Source organism: Bombus pascuorum, chromosome 1 (assembly GCF_905332965.1).
Source record: "Bombus pascuorum chromosome 1, iyBomPasc1.1, whole genome shotgun sequence".
NCBI lineage: Eukaryota > Metazoa > Arthropoda > Insecta > Hymenoptera > Apidae > Bombus > Bombus pascuorum.
Window position 1 is genome coordinate 30,158,664 of NC_083488.1, and position 14,252 is coordinate 30,172,915.

The 14,252-nt window shown below is 31.9% G+C and overlaps 2 protein-coding genes and 1 long non-coding RNA gene across 7 annotated transcripts; 1 reads left to right on the forward strand and 2 right to left on the reverse strand.

Moving 5' to 3' along the window:
• Positions 1-723: 723 nt before the first annotated feature.
• Positions 724-3,546, reverse strand: LOC132909812 (tropomyosin-2-like). Of its 2 annotated transcripts, none has more exons than XM_060964924.1 (7): positions 3,374-3,546; positions 2,489-2,786; positions 2,285-2,418; positions 1,805-1,993; positions 1,653-1,728; positions 1,360-1,492; positions 724-1,287 (listed from the first exon to the last, which is right to left on the reverse strand). In XM_060964924.1, the coding sequence occupies exons 2-7, from the start codon at positions 2,726-2,728 to the stop codon at positions 1,205-1,207; spliced, it is 855 nt and encodes a 284-aa protein (XP_060820907.1). In that variant the 5' UTR covers positions 2,729-2,786; positions 3,374-3,546; the 3' UTR covers positions 724-1,204. The 2 variants fall into 2 exon arrangements, with proteins under 2 accessions (XP_060820907.1, XP_060820913.1); XM_060964930.1 differs by lacking the exon at positions 3,374-3,546 and adding an exon at positions 3,215-3,367.
• A 556-nt stretch (positions 3,547-4,102) lies between these two features.
• Positions 4,103-13,907, reverse strand: LOC132909780 (death-associated protein kinase 1-like). 4 transcript variants are annotated; one of them, XM_060964881.1, is made up of 21 exons: positions 13,519-13,906; positions 13,270-13,448; positions 12,796-12,874; positions 12,605-12,717; positions 12,379-12,539; positions 12,180-12,300; positions 11,800-12,100; positions 11,651-11,699; positions 11,064-11,180; positions 10,719-10,991; positions 10,467-10,649; positions 10,252-10,366; positions 9,982-10,173; positions 9,634-9,875; positions 8,457-8,546; positions 8,075-8,239; positions 7,782-8,000; positions 7,543-7,722; positions 7,167-7,460; positions 6,762-7,084; positions 4,103-6,682 (listed from the first exon to the last, which is right to left on the reverse strand). In XM_060964881.1, exons 2-21 carry the CDS (start codon positions 13,274-13,276, stop codon positions 6,520-6,522), a joined length of 3,387 nt encoding a protein of 1,128 aa, XP_060820864.1. In that variant the 5' UTR covers positions 13,277-13,448; positions 13,519-13,906; the 3' UTR covers positions 4,103-6,519. The 4 variants fall into 4 exon arrangements, with proteins under 4 accessions (XP_060820864.1, XP_060820857.1, XP_060820873.1 ...); XM_060964874.1 differs by lacking the exon at positions 13,270-13,448 and having other exon boundaries at positions 13,519-13,907; XM_060964890.1 differs by having other exon boundaries at positions 13,283-13,906.
• Positions 8,526-9,108, forward strand: LOC132909828 (uncharacterized). The gene is made up of 2 exons (XR_009658621.1): positions 8,526-8,625; positions 8,697-9,108. It is a non-coding gene; the product is annotated as an uncharacterized LOC132909828 (long non-coding RNA).
• Positions 13,908-14,252: the final 345 nt, after the last annotated feature.

Genomic DNA, 14,252 nt, shown 5'->3' on the forward strand with positions numbered 1-14,252 from the left:
AACACTTTCACACTACATTAAAACAGAACGTCGAACAAAACGTTTCACCCTATTTGTGAAAGAATTATGATCTTACGTATTAATATATTAAAAATAAAATTCGTAAAGATAATATGATCGCACGGTCTTTCAAAGCAAAGCTCGCGGGTTACTGCACTCCGTGACCGACGAGGACAATGCTTTATAGACTCAAAGAAATGCAAAAGAACCTAATAGTCGGTTTCTTTAGTTAGACGCAAACGAATTCCTCGACTTCTCTAGACGTTTATGCTCTTCCAATAGTTCAATTGATACAAAGCTGAGGATTCGAGCATTAACGAATATACAAATCCTAAAATATCGTTGCTAAAAAAATTGTATACAGTTTTTATCGCATTATGCATATAAAAAAAATTACTCGATACGATAGAACTATTCTACAGACCGTTCTCTGTCTGCAAATGCATTTATTAAAAACTACTAATTTATTTAAAAAAAGAGATAAGAAGTGTTTTACAAGGTGAAAAATAAAATCTTACCCGATTACGTCTCTCTTTTATAATATGAGAATATGCAATTAGAAATTTATCTATTAAAAGTTAGCAGTATATAGTTTGTTATGTTCCTGTTTCCCAGTTATGAATCATAAAAGAGATATCGTTTATGCTTCCCATATTATTTTTATTTGACAGGATTTAACAAGGTATTGGATTAATTTATAAATCATACTACGATGAGGAATTCTTTTTTTCAAATACCGTTTATTGAAAATACAGATTTGGCGTACAATGATAAAAAGAGGATGCAGTATCGAGCTTGCATTCATATTCACCGACTCCTCTTCAACGTCTCTGAAAGAAAAATAGGCGATGCCGTTAATTCTATCGAAAAGAGACTATTTGTTTCTGAAGCAACTATAACACCATCAGTCCAATCATCTCTGGCCCCGAAGCTTTTATAGAGTGTTAAGCTTGAAGCAAAGCATTACATTAACGGAAAACTAGTACAGTGTACGCTCTCTAATTGCTATGTTAATTGCGCAATTTCGCATAGCAAATTATGTTTGAAGCACCATCGAAAGCTTTTTTTAACGGTACACCATAACGAGTCGAGTCAAATCAGCATAGCTGAGTACAGCCGACTGATGTCCATTATTAAATGTAGCGAATAAGCGGAAGAAGCTCAGAATAGCAAAATAAAAGGAACTCCGTCCGTTTCTGTGGCCTTAATATCCTGTCATTTCTGCGAATGTGGCATCCATGTCGTCGCAGACTGCCTTATATTTCTCCTTTTCTTCCCTCAGTTCGTCTAAAACACAGGGATTGTTGAAAAATATTGCCCTCGAAAAAATGGTAGATCTTCATCTACTAAACACCCTACCTTCCTTCATATCGACATCCTTCAACAACTTCTTCACCGTTCTTTCAGCATGGATGGCGCGTTTCTCGGCCTCTCTCAATTTTTTCTTTAACTGTTTTAGTTGTACTTTAAATTCTTCCACTCGTTGATTAGCCTAAATGAATAATTTTTAATATGTAAAAATATGTTAAAAAATTTAACACGGTAAAGCTGATTTGCAATACGAAATATATGATGAGGAAACTTTTTTGAATTGATCGAATTTTACTACTTAAAAATTTATATAGTATACATAGTTCGTAAAGGATGATTACCTTTTCCTCGGATACTTCTAAAGATTTTACTATGTTTTGCACAATGAAAAGCTCGTCCTCTCGTTCTACGATTTTTCTGCAAATGCGTTTAAACGTGTAAAAAAGAATTTATGGAAATCGTGGAAAAAATAGAGTAACATAATTATACAAACGCCTCGCTGGTTTTGACTCTCTCCTCAGCGCCTTCCAGTTCTTCTTCAACGAATTGCAACTTCTTCGATATTTCGTCAGACTTTGCGTCCGCATCTTCGGCGATTAATCTTGCATCTTTCAGTTCGTGCATCAATTTCTCCATGCGCTCTTCGTCCAGCCGACTTCTGTCTTCTAATACTTTGCACATTCTACGACGAAAAGAAAGATTCGTTTATTATTCGTGCATTCAAACATTCGTGCTAATTATAGAATTTATGATGTGTCAAAATATTATTCGACAAACTCATCTACCCTAAAAATATTTCTTTACAATACGTTACTTAAATTTTAATAAAAATTCTCTAAGTTATCTGATAATAGAGATATAAAATATGACAAAGAAAATATTTCGTCGTGCCAATTATCTGAGTATATCTGCTAAGACGAAGGATATTTATTTATCGCTCATTAAAAGCATTTCAGTAAACTGTAATATAAACCTTTGAGCATCGTCCGCAAGTTCTGTCGCACGTGCAAGTTTCAATTGAGCAGAAAGACGCAACTCTTCCTTCTTCGTTAACGTTGCCTCGATCTCTTGTACCCTTTTGGTCAACGTAGTTCGATCTTGCTCTGCCTATTAACATCATTCATCAATTACACAATATCGACTTTCGTAAATCAATGTGGCACATGTCTTTACGCACCTTAGACCAAGATTTTTCACATTGCTCCAAGTCGGCAGTGGATTGCTCTAAATTCGTCTTGGTAATTCCATAATCTCGTTCAAGTTGCGCCAGCTTCTTCTGTAAATCCCTTACATCGTCGTTCAGCTTATCCGCTCGAAAGTTCTCCGATCTTGCTTTCGCTTCATTTGCTTCGACTTTTTCATTAGCGGCGTCCATCTCCTGCTTCAGCGCCGCAATCTTCTTTTTAATCGCCTCCATGATGATAGTCTGTGTTTTTCTTCCCTCTTATTGCTTATTCTTTGTCGACAGTTTAAACCTAATAAATTCATTAATATTGATATATATATAAACTGATTTATTAACATTACACTAACGTAACGCGTAATTTGTCAGTACACTATTATTATTAATTATCATTAACCAATCCGTAGCATTATAAATTCGTGAATTGTTATTTAATCTACTCCTTATATTAATCTTTAATCAGGAATAAATACAAGTTGATAATATAACAACGTTCAAATTAAAAGTAGCGTTACTCTGCTTTGGTCTGACTATAATCGCACCGTATCTACTGCACATCTACGATTAGGCTAACGCTACTACAAAATCGAACCGCCATGAGAAATACGCTCGCGAAGAGTAACGAAAAATATCTCCAACATGTTTCTTTTTAATAAAAAACGATGCGGTAGCACATTTAAACTCGATATAGTTTATAGGAATACGAAACGAAGTACTTACTTCAGCCAGTATCGTTCGACGATGCACGATATGAAAAACGAGCGATCTAGCTCTCATACGGCACCCAAGCCGTTGTTGCTACTCACCGGTAAGCAACATTTAATAACAAATAGCGCGAAAGAAAAGACAAGTTAGAATTAAAAGGGGGACAACACTCACTGTAATCGTGGCGACGATCCGCGATGAGAATGCACAACCGGATGCCTTCGAAAGCTAAGCTAAAATAAAACGAAACCGGCGTCGCAGGCCTCCTCGAACTTCTCGATCCAATCCAATTCTATAATTGCTTGTCGCCTTGTTGGCTGTCGTCCCGATTTTATCTCGGCTCTTTACTGGCTGATTGCTGCTCGTCGCACTGACTACCAACGAAACGCGATCTCCACCTCCCTTATGCTATTCTCGGCTCGAAGGAATTCCGTTCTTGTTTCCTGTCGGCTACGTAACCTAGTCTACATAAATACCTTACCGAGATAAACATTCTCCCGTGCTCCGTTATCTTGAAAAATGTCTAATTTCGCGCCATATCGTCCACGTTGTCTTTCTAATATTTGTATTTTCCCGCTCCCAACGGCGACCCCTGTCGATCCATCGAATCGATGTCGTTCACTACAACATGCATTACACGTTGTAAACGCGGGAGTTCTGTCGTCTTAATCATCCAAAACGGTACGTTAATTCTTTTATATATTAAAATAAAATTCTTTGTAGCTGCATATATTAATTTAATAAAATATATTTACTATCGATCATAGTGAAATACACATATACTTTATTTAATATACTTTGTATTAATATTTTTTTATGCTTATATCGAAAGTGTTGCTTTCTTATCGAAAGTTGAACTTATGAAAAGATTAGTTGGGCTCATGATAAATTAAAATACATCTATGAAGCAACATGGCTTTATTGACATTTTTCCTAGTATAAAAGGAATAATTACACATCTCGTTCAGCTAGTATATTTTTCATCGCTTGTCGTTACAAATAAATGCGCAGCATATATGTTTTTTTCATTCAGAATGTATATTCACTCCTATTACTATCGACCATTTTTACAAAGGTATGGATAAGAAATATAAATACAACTTATTAAGTCATTACGCGATGAACAAAATTGAACGCAACTTTTCGACACTTTGCAGTTCGTTTATCTTTTTTCTTTTTTTTTCTTTTCTTATATTCAGGATTGTTTTACGACACTAGTAGATTATTTCAGTATCAATTTTGATTATAGCTTGAAGAATACAGTCTCTCAATGATGTCGCTGATCAGATATGATCTCTCCATCATGATTTTAAAAGGTTTAAAAAGAGCAGTTTTTAATAAAGACCCAAGTTATTATAAAAACTAGAAAATTGTAAATACTACAAAGTTCAACAAAATCAATATCACTACATTTCTATTTTTCACAAGGTATAAATAAAGACCGATTGTAATTATATTTATCATATTTTTCAATTTCCTATTCTGCAAAATGTCCTTTTTGCTAAATAATTAATTAACAATACAAAACTTTCAAAAGTAAATGTTCGTCCGTAACTTAATGTACGCATTACGAAAACAATTCTCTATGTAATGTACAATATTAATACGTTTAATATTTCAAACATCGACGTATAAATGCATGATGAACACAGTGCATAAAAGAATGCAAACTTAAGACCAAGTTCCAAAATCGAAAAGATGATTCAGTACCAAATATTAGACAATTCGTGTATCACACAACATCATAGTAAATGTTCATTGTATAGTAAATACATACGCATAGAACACAGAGATAACAGAAGTATCTTAGATACATTTTACAAGAGCAAATTAGAACTAACTTTTTAGATATTTTGTAACTAGATACACTACTTTTGTCTTGTTCTTATATTCATATCATGTTCAATTATTCTCATACATTTGAGATTTGTATCAAACATTGTATCATGTCAGATAGGAATACAAATCATATCCTATTCAACACATTATGTATAAGCAGTGTTCACTGGATAAAGTTAATACACAATAGATATGTTCAAAGAATAGTTTTTCAATGAACAGCAAGTATTTTTAATGATATACATACATCCATGCGCGTTGCACATGAACAGTGCGCCTTGTGTAATATTTTTGTGCCTATAAAACATGAATAATATCTTATGTCAAAATCCATTGTCACTATTTGAGATTGTTTTGAACAATGATCCTTCATATCGTAAGCTTCAAATCGTTAATAAGAAAGTGTTTTATTTCCACGAACATCAGCAGAAGGATCAGTTTAAAAATTTAGAAATTTAGAAATTTAGAAATTTTTAGAGAACGTTTCAACGTTTTTTTTTTTTTTTTTTTTTTTTTTTTTATAAGTATAAATGAGCAAATCTCGTTTATGGCACATAATAAATATTTTAGGAATGTTGATTTAGTAAAAAATGTCCACATAAGAATGGAGCTTCCATAAATTTACCAAAAGCAAACAATTGTGCGAACTGTTTCACTCCTTTTTTCACATAAATAGTTTCTAAATATCATAAAAAGCAGCGTATATTGACACTGAGTTTTGGCAAGACATATAGTATATATGCATATCAAGTAAAGCTTTCAAAACAATATTAGTATCAAATACGATAATATCGTATTATATAATGTGTAAATGTGTTTTATGTGAAATATTTAGAATTATTCTGTCTAATACAAATTTACTTAAGAAATTTGATTTAAAATGTAGTTAATCATACAATATAATATCACAATACGAATGCTTACGAATGTTTCACAACTAAAAAGATTCTAAATATTATAAATTAAAACTTCCTTTTATATATATCTCCTTAAGTAAATATTTGCAAACCTAACAGAAACACAGAATTGTAAATATATTTTATGCTAACAAATATACTTAAATTATGATATCCTTTTTAGAATTATAAAAGCTCATAAGAAAGGACAGAAATTTATGCAACTTATGCAACATTTTAACTGTGTGTGTGTGTGTGTGTGTGCGCGCGCGCGCGTGTGTGCGTGTGTTTGTGTGTGTGTATATGTGTATATTAAAAAGAATATATTAAAAGAATTTTGTGCCGCTTAAAATGTGCTTTAATATTTTGATATAAAAGTACACATGGGTGCATGTGCATTTCTAAAGATGTACACAAGGAATGTATTATTATGTATGTACTTAGCTTAAAGAGCAATGCACAATTTATATTGGGCGGAAGCGGTGACGTAATAAGTCTATCAAACCCATAACGAGGATAAAAGTTTCTTCCAGAAATGCATCTTCCTCAAAAAGTATTAATGCACCATTGATAAATGCAACATTGTCATCTAGAAAGATTAGATCCTGTTTCAGAATCAGCAGCTGTTGACAATATATATGTCGGTGTATAAGAGAGCAAAAGATGTACAGCATCTTCCCGATCAAGAGCTCGCAGTTGTTGTATTAAAGATCCTACGGTGCAATCAGCACCTGCCGTGTTAAGTAATCTACCAAATAATAAATTGCACGAAATACATGATTAGCTGCGCAGGATTACTATAAATAATTACTACAAATTTGTCTCACCTTAACGTTGGACTGTCTACTGTACTATCTAGTTGCGCGACTCGATCTCCCAAACCTAGTCTCACAGCAAGTAAACACCAATCTCTTCCATGATGATCGGGGGGATCGAGCATTTGCGCCAATCTTCTTTGTACAGCAGACTTAATTTGTTTTATTGGTTGCTTTGGTCCAGGAAGACAACTTTCTATTAAAGGTAGTCCACAACCTACTATTTCCCATACAGTTTCTTCTTGACCATTTAAAGGATTTTTGAGTGTTGCTTCTTCAAGACCTTTATCAATTAAAGCTGATATAACTGGTGCTGGTTCCCAAGAATGTATTACCTATAAAATTTCATAACAAACATTAAGTACACCTTTTTTATATTGCGTTAATTTCTTACTTAACTATTATTAAATAACTAACTTCATCATATTCCCGAAGTTGACTAGGACTTAACCAATGTCTTTCAAGTAACATGCCAGGAGCAACTAATTCAATCGTTGTTTCAATAGCATCGAGAATAATGCTGAAAAGGGCGAAACACTGAGCACTGGTACCTCGCGGTCCACGTACTCTTATCTCTATACAACTCTGTTCTTCTTCTTCGAAAGTAATAATACTTTCACAAGGACCAATACATAATTTTGATCCTCTCCACCATTGATATAAATCTGAATTTGATGGATCCCATGTTTGTGTAATTTTCCTCAATTGTGCCTATATAGCATCATTATCAAAAATGTGATTACAATTATAAGATTACATGTGTTACATAAATTACATAATTATTTTTACATACTTGTAAATGTGGAAATACTGCAGTCAAATGATATAAGGGTGCTTCAGATGGAGAAAGACGAAGACCAGTATGAGGTAAAACATTAGAGCAAGATTTCCATGGTTCCCATAATCCTGGTAAACGCTCGACGAGATTTAAACATGGTATTTCATATTCTACTTCATCATCATCTACTTCGCACTGAAATAAAGTAACATAAATTTATCTTATGAATAAAATGCAGACATTTAAATACATACCGGCACACATAAATTTACAGCCTGTAAAGCTTGTAAAGCTTGTCCTGCAGGACAAGGACAACGAGCCTGAAAATCTTCTAAAGCATAAACCCCTGTAGTACGGCCACCAAGACGTCCTCTTTGTTCTAGGCTTAATTGCCAATTTATTACATCCTGCCAAAACCATTCCGGACTTAAAACTACTAAATTCCCAGGAAGAAGCATACATTCTCCTAAATTCTGAAAATTAAATCTTAATTAATGTATCAAGAACAAAAACTAAACGGAAAAGATACAACAGTAGGAACAGAAACCTGTAATTGTAAGCCAAGGTGTCTACAGTGCTCTAAGGAAACTAATGGATTAATTTTTCTCACTTCCTTCAAAAATTCCTCCTGTGTTAGCATAACTGGAGGTACTTCTAATGATTGCATGTACGATCTCCAAGATTCAGCAAGACCAGTCCACACTAGTGCACTCTATAATAAAATTATGGAATCTTTAACAATAAAATACAAGGGGAAAGTATTAAATAATACACTGATGCAGAAAATATATACAAGAGTAGTTTCTTAATTGCATTGGACAGTAGTGCACGTATGTATTAATGGGATAAAGCATTAGAGTAATTATTAAATAAATTACAGCTTCATTATACGCATCACTTTTATCAAAGGAATTGAGAAATAGTTCGACCTGTTTATCAAGATTCGCCAAGGGCACGTACGAGGCCGCAGCCCGCGGCGTGTCACGTCGGAGAATACTTTCTGCAACTTCCGGTCCTTCCTACATCATGCATTGCATGCAGTAAGGCTGATGTTAATAAACGTTAATGACCAAATAATCAGCAACTAAAATATATGTCGTTAGTAAATTGATTATGTGATAAAGTGACAGCAGATTTGAGAAATTTTACTTATAATATTTGTTTTTTAGAGAATGTGCTTGATTAAATGTCGCAAATAATTATTTTAATCGAAAATTATGGATAATACAAAGTATTATATTTGGTGAGCTTAATTACTTATACATATATATTAAATCAACCATGCATCATGAAATGACCATGGATTACTGAATCATAACTTCAACAAAAAGGATTGCATCATATTTAGGAATGAATGCTTTGTTCAACATAGTATTAACATTGCGGGATTTGAAATCAAAGAGATGTGAATCGTTTAAATGTAATTGGCACTATGCAAATGAAATGACTCGATTCTGATCAGAATCGTTTTGAAAATGTTAATGCACACATTTATTGCATGCTGTACAAACACTGGCGATATCCCTGTAAAAAGATGTGGAAGTATAATTATGTACACAAATATATTAAGCTGAACCTAAACCTTTTAATATTTTGTATATTTGGCATCAATTTTTTAGTTATATATCAATTGACCTTTTTTTTACTAAACGAGTCGCTCGTGCAACCAAGCATGAAATGATTGTAGATTTTCGTGTTGAACTGAGATTCCTAGATGTAAATCATAAATATTCAAATATGTTTACATCCTTAAATGTCTTTCTCATTTTACAAGAAATTATCATCAATATACCAATGCAATAACATATTCACATATGATTTACATCCTACATTCTTAATTTAAAGTAAGTGATCTTCATACAATGATCTTAATTTGATATTATGTATGATGACATGCAGTAGTTTACTTAAATCGGTGTGTCTTAAAAATTTAATTCAAAATCTCAAATATCTAAATCTCTTAAATTTGATTGAGTTTAATAAAGAATTAATTACGAGTTATTATGGAAACTCGGTTAAAACTGAGAGACTCGTAATAATACTTTTTAAAAAATTTGTTTTGTAGTATGTGTAAAAAATGTAAATATGGTTACTTTCATAATTCACCTCTAAAAATTCCATCCTTGCATTATTCAAGTAAGATCTTAGAAGTTTCAGACCAGGGCTAGAAGGATTAGTTGCATCCACTGCGACCATTTGGGGTTCATCTCCCAAAATTAGTGCGAACTCTCTCAAAAAAGGTAACAGAGAGGCAAGAAGGCTTGCACTATTTGTATTTGGAGCAAGAGGTTCTGGAGCATAAGTACCGACTAAGATTACTTTTACATCATTATATTTACCACCAAAACCTGTTGCAAAAATATATTTGACAAAGACATGTAATTTATTAATAAATATATAAATAATTAATAAATATAATTATATTCTTCCTTATAAATAGATTGTTAAACTTACCAAAATTAGTTGATGCAATACGATCTGAAATAAATCGTAGCCAAAATTTTACTTGCTGAAGTTGTATAGTGAGTGGTTCTCTAAGACTAACTGTAATAAGGTGTACAACAGGTTGTTGAAAAGTGAGTACATAGTGATAAGATGGTAAAAATTCTTCCCGACCGCATAACTCCCAAAAGATACATTCACCACCTTATTAATTAATAAATTTATAAATATATGTAATTTCATATAATCATAAATAAGAATATTTAATGTTATGTTCCTTACCTACATTACCGCGACTCCATTCTACTCCTTGTGTACCTTCATATTCACTGTCACTGTACTCAAAACTAAGTGAGCCGTGCTTACTAGTTACATCTAATTCAATACTTGGTTCCCTCTATAAAATTAGTTTTAGTAAAAATAATTTTTGCTCTTGACGTGCCAAATAAATATAATATATACCTTTATTTTATATTTAAAGTATTAAAAATAAATACCTTTGTAGTATAATTCTGACTTCTTGATCTTCTAAAAAATCCAAAACTAAAAATACCCGATTTTAAAGAATTTATTAAAGATGATTTTCCTGATGCACAATGTCCTAAAAGTCTTATGTGTAAACGATCTATTGGTCTGTGTGTTGGTTGTAACTGTTTAATATAATTTTCACGTTGAATGGGCTATAATTTTAAATAAGTACATTAATGTAATACCAAATATAACCAAAATTGACCATTTTAATAACATACATTTCGAAGCTTATCCAACAATGATGCAATATCTGGATGTCCGTATTTGATTGCTGTTACATCCGCTCTAATTCCACGATTTGTTTTATCAACATCACAACCAGCAAGGCACAAATGTCTAACAAGATTAATGAAACCATATCTAGCAGCCACATGTAGTGGTGTTAAGCCTTTCTTGTTCGGTGTATCCAAGTCTATTCCATTCTCTATTAAAAAAGTTACCATTCCTTCATCCCCTGCTTCACAAGCTATATGTAAAAGCGTATCTTCTTTCTGTTTAAAAAACAAAATTATTCACACTTTATTTATATTACATTTGGACGTATATAGCGAAAAAAATCTTACAGAATCTTTCACATTCAATGGTGCTCCTTGCAATAGTAACTGAGACACAGCCTCAACACAGCCTCGTTTAACGGCACTGATCATTGCTCCACCAAGACCTTGAGAGGCTTCTGATTCCTACAGAAAAACAAACAAACAAACACAACTATTCAATACTATATTATTTTATGTACATATCATTACAATACATTATCATTACAATATACAATTACGAAGTCATATATTTATATACAAATGCCAATAAAAACGTTTCCTTAAAAATGAATTATCAACATGAATAACATTTTTATATTAAACAGTACTATGTAAAAAAATTATATTTTCTAAAACATAGTAATTGAGATACATATATTCAATAAAAAAATTTGTTACATTTAACTTATGTATATTCTGTGAGAAATAATGTATATGCATGATGTATAATTGGTATGTAACTGTACAAATGCTACTAACATTTGTTATGCGATGTACATAAATAAACATTATTTCATGAGAAATCAAAAAATAATATGAATGATAGAAAATAAAAATGATAGTCAGCTCTGTCAATTACAAAGGAAATTATAATATTGCTTTCAGGAACAGACCGTGAGGATCCAAGGATGTTTAAGGCACGATTCTGCGGTTCCTCTTTCTCTGAAAATCAAATTTTTCATTGTTATTTTATTCCATTTTAAATCATTATATATCTTAAAATTAAACTTTCTAACACTGCTTCTAAATTTCTCATACTTACTTTGGATCCTTGATCAACAAGGATCGTATGAAATCTTTGGCAATTTCAGACACTGTACTGAAATATTCATTGTCAAACTGATATTGACAAGCAGCAACATTCGCATAAGTTTCTTGTTTATCTTCACCTAGAAATGGTGATGCACCACTTAAGAGAATATATGTTAAAACACCAACTGCCCAAAGATCAGTTCCCAAACTGAGTGGTTCATAATTTACAATTTCAGGAGCAACAAACTCAGGTGTACCAAATAATGCTCTGTGTTCAGATCCAGGTACTAATCGATGTGAAAGACCTAGATCTGTAAATTGAAATACACAAATTTTTGTTACATGTTTTAAACAATACATTCACATGTAAACCTTAATGTAATAACTTACCTATTAATTTTATATTTGGCATTGGCGGTGGAGTTGATAACAAGATATTTTCAGGTTTGATATCTAAATGAGCAACTTGATGAGAATGTAAATGACTAAGAGCCATTAAAACTTGACGAACCTATAAAAATTTACATTGTTGAGTATTTGTTTTATATTAGTTATTTTAAATTACATTTACTAAAAAAAAATTACAAACCACATGTGCAGCTTCTAATTCACCAGATGGTACCCAATGAAAAAGTTCTCCTCCTGAAATTAATTCTAAAAGTAAAACAACTGTTGTGCCTGTGTCAACAACTTTGTGCAATGAAACAATATTTGGATGTCTTAGTCGTGCTAATAAACCTGCTTCTCGAGCTAAAACAAAAATTCAACAATTATTTACACAAGAAAAATATTATCAAATATGCAAAAATATCTACCAATGTCTTCAGCTGCCACACCTCTGGCAACTCGTCTTTTTCTCATAATTTTGGCAGCATAAAACTCTCCAGTCTTTATTTCCATACATTTCCGTACTATTGCAAATTGTCCTCTGTAAATTATAAATATGTTGATTTGTAATTTCATATATTTATTAAAAATGTAAACTGTACTTTGTATGATTACTTACTTTCCAATTTCTTCCAGTAACTTATAGTTTTTTTCAATTGGTTCATGGTGAACCTCCATTAAAGTGTCCCACTCAGGGCCTATTTAATAAATAAAGATTTTTACATGTAAAAGATATATACTTTGCTTATATATATATCACATTACCAATACAGAAATTATATGTATTCTGTCAACAAAATAAAAAGAACTTGATAGATACTAAAGTAAAGTTATTAACTAACAGAAAATAAGTTTTCTCACAAACATAATATTATTCAAAAGATATCTATATGTATATAACAAAATACGAATGTTTACAAAATAAACGTTTTATTTCTACATGAACAACTTATTTTAAGCAACATTATTTACAGATATCTATCAATATAAATAGAACAAAATTAATATAATGAATGTTCTTTAATCTTTTAAAATCAATGTGTAATGCTATACAATAATAATTATTTATTAATAGTCATCGTTCAAAACTAACAGAACATAGACACCTGTCAATCCAGTAGTAAACAGATATGAAATTCACTTCCGTACACACGTAGCCACGTGGATGTATTTTCATTAAGATCAGAATAATCGTGCATTAAAAATGTTGTTGATACACTTTGCATCTCTTGATCGTATCGAATCGCGAAGATGTATTAAACATCTGCCAGCCTTGACAGAAACATCGACATCGATATTGTGTAGAAAGATTAAAAACAATTGAAAGGAAGTCGGTTTTTACCACCGTTCGAAGTTCCCAATTTGCGAGACGTGCCTGGCATCATCTCACATTCATGCTCATCGTTCAGTCTATCCGAACAGTTTTAAGTTTCGCAAAGAGCCGTTACGAAAATTGTGTCCCATTCGTCGGCCTTTACTCATGCCGGCCACCCTACACACACAATCAATATACCTGTGTCGCGTGAAACGCCACCTTCCTCAAAATGTATTACAATCTCCTTGAACTTTTTCTCATTTTTTAGAATCTAAAATGTACACTATACCAACTGTTCGATTTACATCTCGTTGATTATTATTAATTACCTATCATTAAAGATTATAAATTAATGTTACCTTTCTTTAAAAAGGCTATGAGGAATGGGATAGGAAACTGGCTATATCTTGCCAGTTTTTTAAAATATCTGTAACTTATGATTTGTAAAGAATTATATTTACAATGATTTGATCGTTTGTAACAAATCAAATAAATGATAAAAATTGATAACAAAATACCTACAATCTTCTACAGTAATTCTCAATGAACATTTTATTCAATATTTGAAGTAATGAGAATAGTTCAAGCTATTTGAAACATTGATGTATGAACATAAAACTTAAGAATAATTAAAAATTTATAAACATCAATATTTTGAATAAAAATATATATCCATTTGGTGGAACTGAAGATAATAACAAATATTATAATACAAATGTGGAAGTGGTAGGTAAAGATTCAGAACATAATATTTAAGCAGT